At 45.8% G+C, this 20298-nt stretch overlaps 1 protein-coding gene across 1 annotated transcript in view; it reads left to right on the plus strand.

The window, feature by feature from the left end:
- The first annotated feature begins 539 nt into the window (after positions 1-539).
- Positions 540-20298, plus strand: part of LOC104510800 (ATP-binding cassette sub-family A member 12-like) — a 59327-nt gene continuing 39568 nt past the window's right edge. The window contains exons 1-4 of the mRNA XM_010153161.1: positions 540-608; positions 4530-4623; positions 18282-18429; positions 18953-19038. Coding sequence (XP_010151463.1) covers positions 540-608; positions 4530-4623; positions 18282-18429; positions 18953-19038 — 397 coding nt within the window. The remainder of the gene's footprint in view (positions 609-4529; positions 4624-18281; positions 18430-18952; positions 19039-20298) is intronic.

A 20298-nucleotide genomic window follows, 5' to 3' on the forward strand; every position in this document is an offset into this window, starting at 1 on the left:
ACTTTCTTCTTCCCAGCTGTTCCCTGTGAGCCTGGGGAAGTCGGACGGGCCTGGCAAGCAGCCTAACTTTGCTGTTGATGAGAGCTCTCCAGCAGAAGCGGTGTGTGGGCAGACAGGTAGTTTCATCATGGGGGAGGAGGAGGAGGAGGCATGCATCACCTTTTGTTTAAGCACAAGCATCTTTTTGGAATGCTATCCATTTTATCGGTTAGGGCTTGAACAACGAGCAGCCAGGAGAGGCTGGATATTGTAATTAACACAAGTGGAGGCAGGCTGCTGCATCTGCCCGCCTGCCTGGAGAGGAATAACCTGTTGAATTTGCTAGGAGCTATTGCTGTGAGGACAAGAGCTTCAGTTACGGGGAGTACAGCAGCTGCGAGTGGATGAAGTAGCTGCTTCAGAGCTATGCTGTGGGGAAGAGGCAGGGGCTTGGATATCGGACACTGGATGCCTGTTTGGGTTAGAGCCTTTGCTTTTGCCTTCTAAGCCTGGGGAAGAAGAATCCGCAGCCCCTTTGCTTTCGGTTGGGTCAGGCAAGGATGGCTGCACTCTCTCAGCACTTGAGGATCCTGCTGTGGAAGAACTGGCTGAGTGTCAAGAGGCAGCTGGTGAGTGTGAAATCAAAGTAGTAGAGCAGAGGGACCTGGAAATCACAGGAGCTGAGGAAGGTCACGGTGTTAAAATAGAAATATTTTGAAGGCTGGTGATAGAGGCGGAGGGAAGGATGGGAATGGGATGGAAGTGAAGGTGAGCCTTGCGTTGGAGCTCATGCATGACAGCTCAGGAGTCTAGACTGAGTACCACAGAGGCCACTGTTGTTTCCGGGGGGCAGTGGTCTGTGCAAACAAAATTATGCACAAACTGCTGGGCAGACCTGAATTAAGGCATTGCAAATCCAACACACCAAATAGTCTTTCTTTTCAAAAGATAAACCGTTGTCAGCCATCCCCAGAGAGGGTGGCGTTGCGTGGGCAGGCAAAGTCTGCTCAGCAGTGTTGTCCCAGGCTGGTTTCAGTACATAACTTTAGCAGGAGCATGCTGCAGTTCATGGACTTGGATTGCAACCTGTCTTCTTGCTAGTAATCCAAATGTGATGGGTTTTAAACTTTTTGGTTGAATGGAAGCCTTGGCAGGTGCAGAAAATGCTGACAGAAGATAAAGGGCATGATAGGAGGATGGAACGAAAGGCCTCATATCACTGCACGCTTCTGCGAGGTCTGGTGTCCTGCCTCATGGTTTGGGAGCCTGATTCAGAGAGGTGCTGAGCTCGTTTGACTCCTGGTGATCCTCCATAGGAGCTGTGGACATGCTGTGTGCTCCAGAATAGCATATCCTTTGCTGGTGCTGATTTCTGAGATGCAGAGGAACCCCAGTAAATTACCTCTAATTTCTCAAGAGAAACTGTAACGGCCTTGTTAAAAGCAGACGGCTGGGGTCTCTTTCAGCTCTCGTGTACCCCAAGTAAATTCTAACCTAAATCCAGCCTCTCCTTCTGATCACACAGTCTGATTGCTTTGATTCTGGTTTCTTGTGGAGTTGAAATATGAATTCTGTAGAATTGAAATATCAATTAAAATAAAAATCAGGCCACTACTGATTATTATATGGCAGGTATTTCCTCCAATCCTCCTTCTTTTCCCAAGTTTACTCCAAATTAGGAAGCTTGCTCCAAATTAGGGAGCTTGCTCAGACTGGAGAGGTTGTGAGGAGGTAACCCCATATCTCTGCTCCCAAACACATCCTGATTACTCTGTCTCCTGCATGTGTTTTTTAACCTGTGTAATCTGACTTTACTTACAGACCAGGCTTTTAGAAAGCTTATTTTTTTTTTTCAGCGTGCTTGTTTCTGCTTCTTAGTTTCCAGTAACCTGTGAGGGTGGTTCGTGCTGCTGCACTGGTGTCGGCTGTGCTCGCTGGGGCTCAGTGGTATGTCAGGGAATGGGCTTTCGCCAGGCACTCCATCCTCACCCCGCAGACTCCAGTGCTTTCCTGCTCTGTTTGTCAGCCTCTCCAGGGCTGGCAAACACATTTGCCTCTGCCTTTTGCTTCATACTTTTTCCTCTGTGAGCTCTCTGCAGAGCCCCTGGAGAGGCTCACCGGCACGGGGAGAGCTACAGCTTGCTCAAGTGTCTGTTGAAATCAGCTGAAGCTCTGCATCCATGGCCAGGGAGTGCCTCAATACAGGTTACTCCTGCTGAGAAAGGAATGGTTATGAGTTTAGGAGGCAGCCTTCTCGGGAGCCAGGTTTGGCCTGAGTTCCAAGAGGAACTGGAGAATCAGTGCCTCTTGCACTTGTTGCTTTCCATCTCTCACTCCTAGCAGCTTAGTTATTTAAACAGAGGCAGGAGGCAGAGAAAATGTGCCTGGGTCCAGGGATACTAAGTAAGGTCTTTTAGCAGTGAATTCTGCTTTCAGCAATGAAATAATCCAGCAACCAAAGGATTATGCAACCTACAGCACAGCGCTTAATATCCCACAAGCCAAATTGAGGTTGGTTATGGCTCTTCTCAAGTCACCATGTTCCACCTGCAATCAGTTTGGCCAGGGTGGTTGTCTTGTTTTTGTTAACTAGAAATGCTTGGGACAGTCGGAATGCTGTTGTGTTACAACTGATACACCCAGCTGCTATTAAATCCAATTAAGTCAAAGGACAGAGATACTAAGGGAAGAGTAAAAGCACCATTTTAGCTCTAAACAGGGAGCTACAAAGATTTCCCGGAGTAGAGGTAATCAGTATTTGTTTCTTCCCCCAAAAATATGACCAATCTCTTGCCCTTCCTTCAGGCAGCCTCTGACATACCAGTTTCTGTGCTGTTAGCCCATAGTTTTCCTTCAGCCTACGTGGTACGAAACAAGGAGGATACATTAATAATACCATTTGCACGTGAATTAATCAGAGTTAAACAGTGTGTTTTTGTTGACTGATTATAGGGAAAGCATGTGAGAGAAAAAAATTGTAAGAAGATGTGAGTTTCAGTGATGAATCTTGTTATAAATGGCAGTATATATAGATAAAAGACAGGAGGAGTACTGCCTGTAAAAGCTAAAATGTTGCCAAAAGCTGAAATCGGAGGAGTACCCTGTCTGAAGGGATGTGCAGGGAAGTGCCTTGTGGTTCAATGCCTGTCAGTTGCTTATTTTGGGGCATGAGTCTTGCTCCTGTTTTCATGGCTGTGTCATCTCGTCAGGGATGATAGGGATGGAGTTGCTGTAAAACAACCATCTTTAAGCTGAATTGCTCTCCAGGACTTGTTTGTCTGTCTGCTTGGTTTTATGTACCAGTAAATGTTACAGGAAATGAAAACACTGTTATGGGCTTGGAATTATTTTGGAAACACAGTTTTGGGTAGTATGTGCTGATCTGGAAAAAAAAAAGCAACACGACAATGGGAAATGGGATGATTTTGAAGACAGACGTCTTTGCAGTTTCAAAAATTGGCGTGAAGATATCACAGCAGTTTTGCAGCACAGAGTACTTTGAGCTGAACTGCGGATGGATGGAAAACTCTAATCTAGGAAGCATGGCAGCAAGCTAGCCACCAAGTGCAAAAGCAGTTGGTTATTTGAATAATTGTGTTTTCCTAGCTTACAAACCTCCAAGGGGTTTTAAGACTGACTTTGGCCTCCTACCTAGATTGCTTTATTACTCTAGGTGATTAGCAGGCTGTGTTTTCTTCATTCTTGTGTACTGAAATGGTCAGTCCTCATGTCAGAGGCAAGAGGTCTATAAATGTTCATGTTTTTTCCACTGTACTGGGCCAATTTTACATCATCTCAGCTCATCTCTATGGGCTGCTGCAGTCTGCACATGGAAAGGTGCCAGGGAGTTAGGTTGCTGGAGTCGGAAGCTCATACAGGGGATCCTGGTGATGGGTGTTCAAATGTGACTTGTCCAGCTGCCTGGTTACAGAACACAACACCATAAACCCCTTCCTACACCGTGCTTGAGCTCCACATCTTGTAAACGACTACTATGAAAATCCTTTCTTTCAGTTCTATTGTGAGGCTGAAGTAGTGTTTGTGAAGAACAGTGAAACTTTGGGGTGAAAAAATACTGTAGACATAAATTCTCTTGTCAAACACTTCAGTTTTGAGGTATAATCGAATCCAAGTCATCTTTACCCATCGTTTGAGCAGTGCCATTCACAGAAAGTGAACTAAACCTTTGCACTTCAGCTCTTTTATCTTGCGATCCTTGTGTCCAAATGTCTTGTACTCCTCAGCATGCTTCTACTACTACATAGCAGTGTCTCAAAGCTGTGTAAACACTGTCCCCCATAATTATCAGCCCAACTGAAACACAGGAAGGCTTGTGTTACTTTCAGGCCTGTTATTTGCTCTTTAAATCTTAGGTAGTTTTTCTTCCTGCATAGATAATACTCGAGGTTTAATAGTATGCATACCAAGACAGGCTTGATTTACAATGCATCCTATAACTCATTTAGGGTAGTACTTGCGCATTCCAGACAAGCTCGGAGACACATCAATACAACAAACGTAACCGATATATTTTCATTGCTGTTTTATAGGTATGGTCGTTCATTTTAATTTCCTGGCCTGTGGTTGTTTTCATAATCTTGGCCATTATCCGTCTCAAATTCCCTCCAGAACCACAGCCAAACTGTAAGTAACTGGTTTGTTTTATGTCTTTGGGATTTTAGCTCTCATTTCAGTGACTGATGTGTTAATTTGATGTGTTTTGTTACTTTTACAAATTTGGTTCCTTTGTAGCTTTCAGTGGAGATTTCTTGAGCTGCTGCATGCTGTAAATAAAATGTCTGTGTACCTCTGAGGTTGTTTCTGTTTAAAGTTGTTTTCTAATTATAAAACTAATTTGAAGAAAAGAAAAAGAAACCACCATAAAGAACTGTCTTATCAAAATGCACTTGGATGTTGCTGTTGTAGCCAGCAATACAACTTTACATGATAAATTGAGGGACGAGAGCAGCAGGGGGAGACCTTACTCAGTAAAATGAGTGAGAGCATAGGCTTCGAGTGGGATTATGAAGGTGAGGTGACAGACATGGGGTTGGTCAACATGAAAGGTTTTACTTTGTGTGCACTTAGGCAAAAAACACCTATTTAGGCAGCTTGTACTAAGGCTTAGCTGAAGAGTGGTCACTTGTTGGGCTCCTGTGACTTGATGGTGTATGTGAACTCCTAGCAAGTCAAAAAGCAGCAGTTTGGGTGGGTGAATGGGTGAAGAGTTTACACAAGGTCGTTTTCACTTGCAAGCCTTGCTTCCTGGAGAATGTGTCTACATCTCGGAGCATGGGTGTGCTTGGATCTGCTTTAAAAACTCACACTGATTTAGTGAGTCCTTGTCACCATCAGAAGCAGCATGCCCCCGCAAGTTTATCCAGTTGGAAGCCTTTTTGCCTTCTAGAGTTACTTTTGTGCTGCAGCACAAAGCTGTGCAGAGAGCTATTAGTGAGAGCCATCGTTTCCCGGCACAGGGTGGAAGTTAGCCCTCAAAAATTACCCTCACTAAAAGATTTGCAACGTCTGATTCATAGGAGAGACATCACCATGGATGGATGACCTGCGTCAGGCTGTCATTGGTTTGACAAGAACAAAGCCCTGGCACAGGCAGTGCTGGATTTTTATATCTGGGGCAAGGAGACTGATGCAGGGGAAAGGGAGGCAGACTCTCTCCACAGCAGTGAGTGCAAGCAGTTGGCTTTCAGAGTTTGTAGCTATCAGATGTGTAAAATGTGATTGCGAGGGATCTGTAGTTGATGGCGTGTGCGTGCGCTAGAAACATTAGCCCAGTGACCTGTGTGATTCTCTGATTAAAAACGTCTTTGTTTCTGTGTGATGTGTGAGGAAGGGCCACATTGTGACAGATCCTGGATATACAATTAGGATAGGCCTTGTCCCAGAGGGCTTGCAGCCTCATCTGACTACAGGTTTGTGTACCTCATGTCATAGGCAGGGATGGAAAGCCAGAGTAAGTGACTTTCTGAAAGTGTCACAGGAAGTCTTTAATGGAGAAGGACATCTTGGTGTGGTAGGGTGGTCTTTTAACCCCAAGCCCATGTGCTGTCGGCACAAGGCCTCTTTAGGCGTGTTACATATTTTAAGTTCTCCCAATTTCCCTTGAACCGGTTGGAGCAGGCAAGACAGGACACGTACTTTGTGAAAACCCTAGATTTTGCCAAGTGTGGAAATAGCACTCTTCCCATGCTGCTCCATTGGTTGTACTTCCTACCCCTGATAAATCAGATGAGTGTCAAGAGAGCCAGCTGGATGGTAAAATCTTTATTCTTTTACTCTGCATGGCTATTAGTTTGAATGTATATTTATTTGGAGCGTGTTTGCTCTGGATGGTTGCATCTCAATTAATGGATTGGAAGGAATGTTCTTAGGAACAGTGAGTAGCTCAATCAGTTGTGCTTTGCAGGAAAGGGGAAGATCAGGTGGTATCTTTAGACTAGTTCCCTTTTCTTCCACAGATTAATTCTATTTTGGGACAAGTCTAAGTATGTGAGTAGGTGTCCATCCCTTAGAAGTGCCTGATAGGAACTCTCTATTGTAAGAGAGGTTTTATGCTGGAAAATAATGGTTGTGGTGTATTCTTGTGATCCAGAAGTTCAGAGACCATCTAAGAATCCCGAGGGGATGGAGAAGAACGTTAACCAGAGCATCAAACAGCCAGTTTCTGCTGCTTTTCCAGTTTTAATAAGAATAGCCATTTGACAATTATCCTTTTTTCTTTCACAGCTGGTAAAGTGTATCAACTTTCTGCTTGAAAAGCAAAAGAGAAATCGTTTGGGAACTTTTTTGCTGGTAAAAAAAAAGGGCAGGTGGACACATCTAGGAAAACTATTACAGTAGGTTTTTTTTGTTCATTTTGAACAGGAATAAAATCCACTTTATGATGGGTTCCAATGCCTGCCTTAAAAGACACAATTGTTAAGCAGTGACAAGAAGATTTTTCCAGTCTGTTATGAAGATGTTACTGCAGGTAGACGAAAGTCAGGAAGCTCAGAATCAATGGCACAGAGATAGAATAAGCTACTTGGGCACAGAGTTTTGAAGCTTTAGAGATAACCCCCGCAGAAGATCTCAATCTGTAAGCTTATCTTCTGTATTCAGGGCCACAGAAACATCATGAAATCTATTATTTGCTCAATTAAAACTGCTGAAATTCGAGTCAGTAAGTTCTTCTGAAGGTTGTCTAATACACATTCAATAGATTGAGCATTATGTAGAGAAAATTACCTAGCAAATAGCAGTCAAGAATGAACAAGCACCAAGAGCTTCCTGCAAGAGCAAGTTGCTTACTTTGAATTATGTTGTGTATCAAGTAATGCAATGGGAGCTTGTGCCAGGCCGAACTCTGAAGGGAAATGACATGCCAAATAAATGTCACCAGTAAAGAGGATGCTCATAGGAAAACTAAATACTGAGGAGAACAAGGAGCTGAGATTCATCTGATATATAATTTTCTTTACAACTAAAGCATCTAGTATCTAAGAGGAAAAAAACCCCGCCTCTATTCTTTCTTCCAGGCATCTGTTTGATGATGTATTTCCCGGTCAGCAGAGATTATTGTCGGGAGAAATGAAAAAGAGATTTCTCTTTCTCTGCATACTCGGTTCCTGTGATGATCTGCGAGTCTAACTACACAAAATCCCTGTCCAACTTCCTATGCACATTGCAGTTGTGACTTTTGACCTTTCTGTTACAGCCCTTGTGTTTGCTAGAAGGTATTGGGTTGTGTTTTTTGGAATGGGAAGCTCTGGATTGGAAGCCTGCAGCGTGAACACTGGGTTTGATGGTATCTGCTAGATCTTTGTGCCTGTATCACCTGTTTTCTAGAGTGGGTAGGGACAAAAGTCCCTTTTCCATCATTGCAGGTTTTTGCAAGGTATGAGAATTGCGCATGAGATACAATCTGTCCCTCAGGGCTCAACCCACTCAGTCTGCAGAGAAGCCCAATTACACTCCTTGCTTTAACGAGCACTGTCACACCCTGTCACGCCCTCCCCACCCGCTTTCTTCCTTCTCTGTTCTTCTCTCCCCTCCTGTCAGTTTGACCTCATCCTTGTTCTCCGTAGAAGCTCTCTTGGGTGAGGTTAGTCATCCACTCATTCAGACACCCTGCTCCTTAGTGCTTTGCAGAAGATGTGGTAGGAACCTTGGTCTCCTGCTAGATCCAGGGCTCTGCTCCCCCAGCTTTCCTCTCAGATTTCCTCACCTCCGTGGAAATGCTTGCAGGGTGTATTGCATTCACTTGGAGATCTTCGTGATGGACTCAGTAGCAGTGCTCCACAAGGATGCTCTTTGCAGCCAATATTTTGGGGGAATATCGTACTAGTTGAGCACTAGACTGTTTGCCAGTACCAGCATAGCTGTGTAGGTCTAGTTTAGAGCCAGAGCTGCATGACACAACACTATGTAGGAGTGGACACTCATACTCTGCTCTCATTCTTGGCTCCTGGGAGAGGGCCCAGGATAGGAGGGTCTGTGACCTATACTCCATTCAGTCTTACTGTGATCAATAGCTAAGATTTGAGCAGGTCAAGAATTGGTTGGAAAAATCGGTAGGAATCACAGAGGGCAGTTCCGAGATGCCTTAGGAGAGAGGCTGTGGCTTCGTGTACCTGCATTCGGCGCTTTCCTGTGACTTCTGTGCTGAGCACTGTTACCGTGTCAGAGGTAACAGAGACACAGGTTACCCTGGTCAGGGCAGTGTCAGAAAAGGAGGCAGGATGCTCCGTATAGCTGAGAAGTAAAGGATAAATGCAGACAGTGTCCCCTTTCCCATACCAGCAGGAAAGAGGATAAGGCAGCTGGTTGTGACGGATGCAAGGTGTCTGTCCTGCCAAGCACATGGCAGGCAGCGCCTCTCGCCCTCTGTCCTTGTCACCCATGTGTCTGTGCCCCTCTGGCTTTGCAGCAGTGTGCTGGTAGATGAGTTCAGGGGGCTCCTGCCCTCCGAATCTGCATAACTAAAGACCTTAAATGGCTTTTAGCTCTGACAGTTTCCTGTCTCTATCCCAGCATGTTGCTCTGAGGCAGAAACCCTTAAACTAGCTTTGTCCCACATGTAACAGAAAGACCTTGAGCTGGGCTAGTTCTCAGTGTGAGTGATGGCCATGGCTTCCAGGACACATGTGAAGACAGATGGCATGGGGCAAGGTGGGCCACAGCACCATCCTTCCTCTGGGGTACTGTCCTGGAGATGAGAAAGCTCTGAAAAGATGGTTGCACTTGAAAGGAATTTACTTCATAGTTGGAGGGACCTGAACTCATCTCATTTCCCAGTAGTGTGGAAAAATTAATAGGTTCCCATGCTAATTACAGGGAGTTGAGATGGTGGCTGAGCTACACAGGCCACTCCATTCATGTGGATAAGTCATGGGTACTTACGCAAGGCATAACCGACCTCAAGGGTTCAACCCACTCTGGGTACAGACAAGCACACATCAGACTTCCAGCTCTCCTTCATCTGCCTGTGGTGGAGCAGCCCCAGTTCTTGTTCATTGCTTCATTTTCCTCCCACCTTTTTTTTTTTTTTTATTTTTTTATTTTTCTCCCCTCTTCTAGGCAACCCAACACCAGATTTTTGTCTGTGCTCAGCTGCGACGCGATTAGCAAAATAACCTCATGAAGTACTTCCTTGCTTTGGTATGAACCTTGTTTTGTTCCATTTTGTCGTGCTGCTGTCGTGCCAGGGGGCAGACCGTCATATAACGCCCTGTTTCATTGAAACAGTGCTGAAGGGGGGTAGGGATTGTATTAATTATCCCCACATTTGCTGGAATAGACACATACATTGATCTCTTTGCATACAGCAGTGCCCAGCCATCCAGTTCCCTGCAACTTGCCCAAGTTTCCACTTAGCTCAGAGACCCACAGCCTCAACAGAGTGCTGGGACCTTTCTGATGCCTCCCTTTTCATAAATCTCCACAGCACCTTACTACAGGCTCTTCCGCCTTGTGAGGTGTGACTGAAGGAAGTTTGGAGTCAAAGACAGGAACTCTTGAGTTACCAGTATTTTTTTTCCTCCCCACTGAATTACAACAGGGCCAGTTCGAATTGAATTCCTGAAGCACTTGCTTTTTCTCTTGTTCCTTTGCAATTTTTATGCTCTCTGGTTATTTTGGTTTAGCTCCAGAAGGCAACTAAGCACCACGCAGCTGCTCGCTCACTTCTCGCACCCAGATGGGATAGGGGAGAGAATTGGGGAAAAAAACTGATGGGTTGAGATAAGAACAGTTTAATAGGACAGCAAAGGGAGAGGAAATAATAATAACACGGCTGATAAAGGAATATACACAAGCAAGTGATATATACACAGCAATTGCTCACCACCCAGTGATGGATAGCCCATCCCTGAGCAGTGATTTCCCCACAGCCAACTCCCCTCAGCTTCTGTACTGAGCATGAGGCCTTATGGCATGAAATGTGCCTGTGGTCAGTTTGGGTCAGCTGTCCGGGCTGTCTCTCCTCCCAGCTTCTTGTAGAGAAGAAGCTGGGAACACAAGGGCGGTGTGAGAAAAGGAGAATGTCCTTGGTTTAATATAAGCATTACGTGGCAGCAACTAAAACACCAGTGTTATCGACATCCTTCTCAGCACAGATCCACAACACAGCCCCATAGTAGCTACTATGAGGAAAATTAACTCTGTCCCAGCCAAAACCAGCACCCTGGTCTCGCTGATCTATCTCCCTGATCAGTACATGAACCCAATGCATTCAAATTCAAATACTGATTTTTAATTTATTAAATAAGGGAATGGAAGGTGAAGGTCTGTGGGTGAGCAAAACTAGCTTGCCTAGTCTTAATAAGGATGGAAGTAGATGCTGTCTGCTGTGGGCTGGTCGTCTTATTTGCAGAGCCTGAAATGCTTGAGGGAAGAATTAAGCAATGAAATGCTTCCTCCACCAAGGCCACCGACACTGGGAGGAGTCTTGTAGTGAGTTGTCTGCTGCTTCCATCTCACTGTCGTAGGCAGGCAGCTGGGGACATCGTGTTATTGGGACACTCGAGAGAACAAGGATGCTGTTGCTGTAAAAATGAAATGCAAGCTCTCGAATCTCACCCAGCCACACTGGGCACCTGTGGGGGTCAAATGGAGTTATCTGGGGTCCTGCTGGGCTTTCATTTTGGGAAACAGTGAGCCGAGTAATGGGTGTATGATTTGCAAATCAGGGCAGGCTGTGTGCTACGCAGGTGAACTGATGTTTGTGTAATAGCTGCTCACAACATCTTTTTGTTCCCTAATGATTTGTATGGGGGAATTATAAATCAAATTAGAGGATAAGAGGGCCAAGGATGACACTGCTTGGAGTGCAGTAGGAAGGCAGTGGGGGAATGCGTGTGCTCCAGGGACGGTGAGCCTTGGACTGGCACCAGCTCGTCATAGTTAACATGTGTGGTGCAGGGCCCAGCTGGAGGTTTCCCGGTGCTGCCTGCCATCCAGACCTCTGTGCTGCACTGAGCATACTGGAGCTCACCCTGTGCCTGTCCTGACATACAGCAGTGATGGGGGCTCACAGAGGAAGGAAAATTACCCTGACATGGTAGCTGTTGAGGCCGTTTGGTGTCTTGCAACTTTGGGGTGAGCTCGGGGAATCTCTTCTTTCAGTGCGGTCACCCAACAGGTGAAATTGGACAGGTAAGTGTCATTCTGCCGGCTGGCCAAAAACGGGGGGAAAGATGCCTGCTAGCCATGGATTGGTTTTAAAAATAAGCTTTTGGGAAAAGCAACAGCGTAGAGACAGTGCAGACCCAAGCCATTAGCTCTGATCCAGCACAGCTTTAAGTATGTGATTAACCTGAAGTCTGAGTAATGCCATTAAAATCACTGGAGCTAATCACTCCTGTGCCTGGGCCATGAACACACTGAACAAGCACAGGACCAGTGTGGGTATTGATCTTGCAGGAGTGGAAAAGGTAAAGGAAAGTCTCAGCTGGTACTTGCCTTCTGGTCCTGCTCCCTCATTCCCAGGTGACTAGGAACATGCAGGTCCCTTTCTTCAGCTTCAGGGTCAGGTGGGAGTTTCAGTGGCCGTGAATGTCACAGAAATACAAATGCCATGGCAATTAAATATTCTCTTTTCATCGATGAGGCATAGGCCAGCTGGCTATCTGGACCATTCTCCATGTGTGTTAAAAAAAACCCCAACCCTGCTTCAAAATTAATCTTATCCCATAGATGTGATGATCAGGTGTAGTTTTGGGAGAGAGATCATAAGCCCTAGCGTTATCACTAGGCTTTCTACAAACACTAGGCAGCTTAGCTTGCTGTTGATAAAACCAAGCTATTAATGGGCAGTTGTATGTGGTTGAAGAGGAACAGTATCATCATCATGTCACAAAACAGGCATGTTTGTGGTTTTGACTGTTTAGCAAAGCAAAAGAAGAAGGTGTAAGGTGATGCTGTGTGACTGCGGGAAAGAAGCGAGAAGGTTGTGTGTACACAATATAGTTAAATATTTTGCTTAGAAAGCTGGGAAGAGATCCCTGTAATGGTAAATATTTTCATCAAATGTTTTGTGACTTCTTGGATGAATATAAATCACAGCTGATAAGTAGTCAGAATTGCCACTCTGGGTTAGACCCCGTGCTGTGCTGCTGGGGGATGACTGAGCACATGTGCGGGGATGCAGAACACCAAGCATTCCCTCCACTGCAAAAATCTTCAAAGGTTTAAGATTTCTTCAGCCAGAAGCTGAAGGGGTTGTGTCCAAGTGTCAGTCGCCACTGACAAATCTATTGTGAATTTGTATAATTCATTTTCTTTTAAATGAATGCCTAGTTTTCAGCATACACCACCCTCTGGCAGTGAGTTCCACAACATTTTGGTGCTTGTTAAAAAAATGTACTTTCTGTCCCTTTTGCCTGCTACCTCATGATCTCATTACTTTTCCTTGTCCTTGTGTTGCAAGGGATGATCCCTTACTCCCCTTTTCCATCACTGGTCATGATTTTATTTATTTCCCTGCCAAACCACTTTTTGGCCATCGTTTTCTGTGCTGAAGAGTCACAGTTACTAAGTCTTTTTGAATGATTTAGCGATGATTGAATGCATTTTCTATTAAACACAATACATCCTAATGAAGTAATTTGCTCGTTAATGCCTTTAATTCACCAGTGAGGGAGTTGAGATTTGTATGGCTTTTTTATGAACTAGGGAAGGCATATGGAAGTACTTAGTGCATAAGGTATATGCAGTATCAGAGTGTGTGAATTCTGAAGCCAAGTGGATTTTTTTCATGCCCAGGGAGTGGTAGTGATGCGCCACTAAACTGTGGGTGGATAGAAAACAGAAAAGCTCAGCATGCCTTTTGAAATTAATGGTAAAGGAGGAAGAAAATACAGTGAATGCACCAAAATTTATTTAAGTAGCCATTCATAATGGACAACACGTATTTTTGGTATGAATAAAATGGAATATGGATTTTGTCTGGTTTAGCAGGGTGGATGGCAGAGCTAGGTAGGAAGCCCTGAAACCAGAGATAGAGTGTGGGCAGAGAAGGGAGAAGGGAGGGATGCATGGATGGTGTTCAGAAAGCAAAAGATACGTTCCATGTAGCTCGTTAAGGGGATTTGCGTGTTCAGGTGATGGGGCTGCAATATAGTTAGCGGCTCTCCGAGCAGCAGGGCTGATGCTGGGGAACTGAGGGAAAGGAAGGTACTTGGCAACACACTGAGTGCCTGATGCAAAGCAGAGTGTAACGTGGTTGCATCTTCATACCCTCGTTCCATGCACAGCAGTAATAAGAAATACAGGAAGTGATCAAGAATCTGAAAATACTACAAATTTACTTTCCTTTGCTCTGCTGTGGGTGAGAATGGCTGTTATCCTCCCAGAACTTACTTTCTTTGGAGCAGGCTGAAGGGGACTCTGTTGATGGCACCATGCCTGCGGTCCACTGAAATGCCCAATTCCTTGAAGTGAATGGTTGGACTGAGCTAATGCAGATACCTGACATCTCTGTGCGATGAAAGCAGCAAAATCAATGTGGCAGCGTAAAACATGGTCCGTTTAGATTTAAACTTTTCAGCCAATTTCAATTAATCTTATAGATTGTACTGAAATAGTGATTTTCAACTTTTTTGTATGACATTTAATATTACCCTGACATGTTTCATCATTATTATACCAATCACCTTTACCTGAAGAAAACAAACTGTTTTGCTAGTGTTGAAGGGAGGTATGTTGGAATTTACTCTGAATGAAAGCAAATGTGGAAATGCCAGGATTTCCAGTGGCATGAATGTGTTTATAATGAGTATCCTGTATTTATTATTACTGCTGTGCAGGCCTTGCTTCCTTTCAGCTCTTGGTGATGTGGCTGGCCTAGTGAGATGCTACTGAGCGTGGATAACCAGCCAGCTCATGCAGCGCTGAGCCCTTGGCCTCTTCTGCCCTTTGGGATGCCGGTCTGGCTTTCTTCAGATTAGGTGCCCTTCTCTCAGTGGTGACAGAAAATCAAAGCTCTTAGTGAGAAGGGACAGCAAAAGCCTCTGCACTTGAGATTCTGCTGCTGGCAAACCCAGAAGTCAGTCTTTGCTAACAGGATACAGAATGGGGCTCAGATTTTGGTGGCAGTCAAGTCAATTTGACAAGGAATATGGTGGGCTCAGACACGGGGCAGCAGTTGGTGCCGTGATCTCTCCCTCTTTATTATAGGCAGTGTAGTGAGACCCTCCAAAGGTAACTGTAGTTTTAGGAAATTAATAAGTTAAAAGCCAATGGCAGTGGGGAGAATGAAAAATGGTGTCGTGTGTTGTGGGTCTGCTGTATTGTGAGACATGGCATCACAAAGTTGGGAGCTACAGGGCAAGGGAAATCCTTATTCCTTGGATGTGGCATTGCCATAGACTTTGGTGACAGAAAGAGCTCTCTTCTGCAGGGTGTGGAAGACTGAAGGGATTCCCAGCAATAGAAGTACTGGAGAAGTCACTAATGGGGATCAGTGCTATGTTTCAGATTGCAAAACTGTGCCCATCAACACACTGTCCTTCAAAATTTACAGTGTTCACACCTTCCCTTCAATAATGTTTCACAGCTAGTGCTTATGTTGTGCACTAAGGTAGTTGATATGCTGGATAAATCTCAGCCAAGGGAGGGACAGGTAGTTATGACCGTCTCCTGGAGCATTGGAGGGAGTGGGGAGCCAGCTTCCTTCCCGGCTGTCCTTGCAGCGGCGTACGGGCCGACACAGGTAATGAATTCGTACGTGTGGGCAGAGCAGCCTGTGTGGCTCCGTGGAGTCACGTCTCCTTACCACGAGCAATTGGAGGAGCGTGGGAGGATGGAGCAGGGAGTGCATTAATCTCTTGACTCACCTTCTCATCAGTAAATTCCTTCCTTTGCAGGGTGAGAGGGAGTTAGGGAGAAGAGCTCTGAGGCTACACTGTGTAGCCCTGTTCTTGGCTTACTGGGGCAATGTGCACTCTGTAGGTTCTTCAGCACTGTCAGCTTGCCATGCAGGAAAGCAAGGGTGGGCTGCATCTCCCAGCACTGGGTGTCTGTGAAAAAGGTGCCTGCGTCTGAACCAGGTCTTTAAACCTCCTTTGGAGTTGGAGGTCTCACATATAATTCGTATCGTCCTGACGTGTAAGCCTTTGTGTTATTTGTGTGCTTGACACAGAGCACGGTTGCGCTAGATACTCAGGGTTAAGGGCCGGCATAGGTCTGACCTACACCAAGTGGGAATTTGGCCCAGACTTATCTGTGTCGTGGTCTTTCTTGAAAAACTTCATTCTCTAACTGCTGTCAGACTCTAGGCCTCTTCCAGAAAAGTCCTTTCGGGCATCTCCACGGCTTTGTGCCAGGAACGTTGTGGGGTTACAGCAGTTCACGCCTGCAGTGACTCAGGGGTGGATCAGGCCCCGTGGTTGTAACCAGGTGCCAGCAAACTGCTCAACATCTGATGCGAGTTGGCAGAGTCTCAGTTGGATACTTACACCGTGTTGGGCCGGTGATGTCTCCACAGGCGTTGTGCCACCACCATGAGTAGCAGCGCTTGCAAACTCCAGGTCATGAATTCCTGCCTCTCTGTTTTTCAGGCTGCTGTTTCAAAAGAAAAGGAAGAGCTGATATCATCAACTTGTTCTTACACTGTACGCCTTGCTTACGATACAGAAACTGATTGTTTAATTGTCCACAGTTCAAAGCGTCCCACCTTTAAGTCCAATTGTAAAATTTGTTATTGCTACTTATTTCTCAAGGAAATGTCTTCTCCTGCTCTGGATTCTGCAGGATCTCTTGTTTTGTCTCTGTAGACATCTCGCATCTCTCCCGAGAACAGTGCTCCCCAAGCTCCCAGCCCCATCCTGGCCCTGGTTGTCGCTGGTAGATGTGGACAGCTGTGTAGGGTGTAGCTGCATTGTGGTTATGCTCTCCATCCTGAACCTCATGGCTTCCCAGGTCTTTGAAGCTGTATCTTGGTAGAGGCACTGGGAAAGTGAGGTCTGTGGTGTGTGTTTTTGGATAGGGGTGTGAGTCAGTTTTGGAACGGGGTGCAGGAGATCAGAAGGAAGACGAGAGTAAAATGCCAGTGTGTGCCCAATGCCATTTTGCAGGGTTGTAATTGGTGATCTCAAAGGGCAAACGTCTCAGACATGGCAAGGATATTCACACAAGGGTGCTGCCAGACTAAAGTGCCCTCTGAAGTTCCCCTCATGGGCAGCAGACTTAATTACACTTCAAAACCTTCAGAGTGGTGTATGTTTGGTCCTCTGGCCCCAACACCAGAAGGGTGCCTGTAGGGACAAGAGAGATCTTTTACTCTCCTTGGTTCTCTGTGATTGCCAGGATCTGGCTCAGCCTGCCGTGTAACTTGGAGTGGCCTGGGGGATGCAGAGGGTGTTGGGGAGCTTCCCACAACACCTTCTCCTCTGGCAGGGTATCTCCTTTAATTTTCTAGAGCAATTCGCTGCTAAGGTATACAAGAGAATGACAACAACACTCAAAATGGATGCCTTTGACTCGGCAGGTCTCAGCAACCCTCTGGACCAGCTGCTAGCAGCAGGAACTCCAATGCTAAAACATGGGCTTTTGCATTTTCACCCCAAAACGTGGTGCACACATAGGCTGTAACCAACCGCCCTGAGGAAAGCTCAAAGTCAAGTCTCCTTCAAGGAGACCGACAGCCATGTACTCTACCTAGCACTGCCATCTGTTTTGAGAACATCTGGTCTCTGACCACTGCTAAAATTAGTAAATGTAGCACAAATGCAGTAGGGTGTCCTTGTTGGAGGGGTCGGAGATAAAGCTGTGCCTGGGTGAGAGTCACAGGTCATCTTTGGAGACTAAAGAGCAAGGTAATCAATTACCACAAGCCTGCCTGCAGGCCTTTTGTAAATCTGGCTCCTTTCCATAGTAGAAATAATAGCCATGTCCTTTGCCAGGTAATTTTCCAAATGATTATTTTAAATAATACGTTGCTGTGATCCAGCAAAAAGGGTTTCGAGATTTATTGGAGCATTTGTCACTGAGGGGAAGAGCAGCCGGTGAACTCTGCGGGCTGGCAGTAAGCTGCACAGGCCAAGTGTCACATAAAATACTCAAGTCTCTAATTGCTCAGGTCCACTCTGTGTTTGCAGAAATGGGAGACAGAGATATACATCTCGCCCCTCAGCACCGGCTGCCAGCATCGCAGGTCACCGAGCAGATGGTCCAGGAGCTGCTCTGAGGTGGCAGGAGACACGGAGGGGGTGGTGGTGATAGATTGCTCTTCTCCCCTCCATGGGCAGGTCTGCACAAAAAGCAAAGGAGGTTGTCTGGGCCTGGATCCGTTGTCCCTTCCCCGTGGTAAAAGCTGAGACAGACCCCTGTTTTAACAACCTGGCTAGAAACTAAAGCTTGTGGCGTTGCATAGAAACTGGTCCAACTGAGCCTTGGAGAACAGGCTCTTACGGGTCTTTCAGGTTACTCTGGCCATGCGCCTGCTTTTATTTCATTTTATTTTTTAATGGCAGAATCAGGATATCATAAACATTGGGTGCTCTTGTCATTTCTTTCCCATTTCTTGCATTTTGGAGTGGAGAGGGAAAATCTACAGTTGCTTTAAGACTGATAAGTATATATAAACAAATACCTTGACTCTTTTTCCTATTAAATTATCTTTCATGGCTTTGTCAGTGTTGAGGAGGGGCTTCTAGTGGGATTTGCCAGAGTGAAGTAGAAGAGCCTCAGTGACACTGAGAATTAAGCTAGTGGTTTAGGAAGAGAAAATAGCACACACTGATAGAAACACATGGCAAAAAAGTGCATGTCCACTTCCTAATAATGGCATTTTCTTTCTCTTCCAGGTTATCTTGCACCCCGAAACCTTCCTAGTGCAGGCTTCTTCCCCTTCCTGCAAACCGTGTTGTGCGATTCAGACGCCAGATGTAAAGGCACACCGTACACCCCAGAGGATCTGCTGCCAAGGCTTAATGACATCTCATCTCTCCGACTGTAAGGGATTCTGAATATATCCGGGTGTTACAAGCTGTAAAGCAAAGCTTGCTTCGAGGTGGAGGGAGCAGCCACACATGTGTGTATGTGCAAGTGTCCACAACGGATACATCTCACGTATCTGGTATAGCAGATATAATCTGAACACTTTGAAATGAGAATATGGGCTGCAACATAGAACGCTTAAAAAATACCCATACTAGGGACAGCTACTGGTAATGTGTCAGTCGATCCAGGCCGGAGAGTAGAAGAGAATTTGACTCCCTGAGAAAAAGCAAGATCAGGGCAAAGAAACATGTTTTGAAGGATTGTGGGTCAGCTCCAGCAGGTGTCAGTGGATAAAAATTGTACCAGGAGCAGCCCAGCATGCTGATCTGCTGCTGTGGTGATTGGTTTGGGATGCTTTGGGTGGAAGTGGCGAGTGTTCCCCAACGGCTCTAGTTTGAGGTGCGCTTGTTCTGGAACGACTGCTCTTTCAGTAGATCCTGCAGGTGCCAACCGGGATGATTGTCCTCTCTGACAGCCATCAAACATACCGGGAAACACATGAAAATGGAGAAACAGTTATTGCCCACAGAAGCATTTGCAGCGTGGAGCTGGCTGGGCATGGTTTGTTGGAGTGTCGGTTTGTTGAAATTGAAATGCTCAGTGGAGGCATTTCTGTTTCACTGATGTTCCAGTTGAAACCAAGTAGCATTTGCTTTGAAACATGCCAGCCAGGGTTGTTCCTACACCTTCGCTGCCCAGTTTTGGCACGCCCCTGGGGAAGATGCTACTCTGAGGCCTGGCTGGTTACTGGAGAGCTGAAAATCAGGGCAGCTTGCATATAAGGTCCCTGGTTGCTCATCTTTGCTTTCAGGTGAGAGGCTGCACTATAGTAGCTATGTCAGAGCCTCAATATCCCCCTTGGCCAGAGCTTGAGAGTCTGAAGAGTTAAGGTGGGCTCCATGCCTTCCAACAGAAAGCCCGTCAGGCAGGATGGGAGTCCTGGAGTTGGTGGCTCCTCACGGGTCCTCCTTAATCAGTGCAGAGGGACTGGCATTTCCTGGGCCAAGTCAATGGCCAGGATATCTCCATTGGTTAGGAGGAGTCTGGATGAGTAAATCTGTGGATGACTCAAGTTATGCAAGGTGAATCCTAATCAAATTCAAGGTCACGCAGCAGAAGAGGGCAGAGCAGCACAGAGACTGGATGTCTGGATTTACAGCTCTTCACTTGTTTCCTCAGTGTCGTTGTTTTTCCCTTGGCACATTAAACAATGGTTCATCTGGGGCATTGAAATGAAGAAATGGCAAGTTCTGGCACCAAAGCTGGAGGTCTTCCATGGGTTTCAATAGCTTCAAATCCTTCTTGCTTTCTGTTTTTGGTTTCTATGCAGCTGTTTAGGAAATAACAGGTTTTTCCTGCCAACAGAAAATCAAAGGATTTGGCCAAACTGTAGCTCAAGTCACATGAGTCGTTAATAAGCATCTTGACCACTGTGGATGCTAGAAGTTGGCTGTGTGAAGTATCATATAACTATGTGGGTATACCTACCCTTGGGTGATCAGTGTCAGCCTTAGAAATATATTGTATTCTACACAAAATAGTAGAATAGTAGCCACAGCAAAACTAGAGGGATACAGCAGAGTATAAAACCTCAGCAGAAGGTCGCCCGGGTAGGGGACAGCTCCTGAAGGCAACACGAATAGACACAGCTCTGCCTCAGCAGCAGAATCACCACAGGGGCGTTTGTCACAAAGGCACATTATTGGAGCTGTGACACTTCACTCTCTGGATATATGATTGTGTAATATTCTAGAGTTTGTAATATTCAGCTAATCCAGACTGGCTTTTTCCCCTCCCATTGTGCAACTCACTGAAGCTCTT

The sequence above is a fragment of the Eurypyga helias genome, unplaced genomic scaffold (assembly GCF_000690775.1).
Source record: "Eurypyga helias isolate BGI_N326 unplaced genomic scaffold, ASM69077v1 scaffold17906, whole genome shotgun sequence".
NCBI classification, from domain to species: domain Eukaryota; kingdom Metazoa; phylum Chordata; class Aves; order Eurypygiformes; family Eurypygidae; genus Eurypyga; species Eurypyga helias.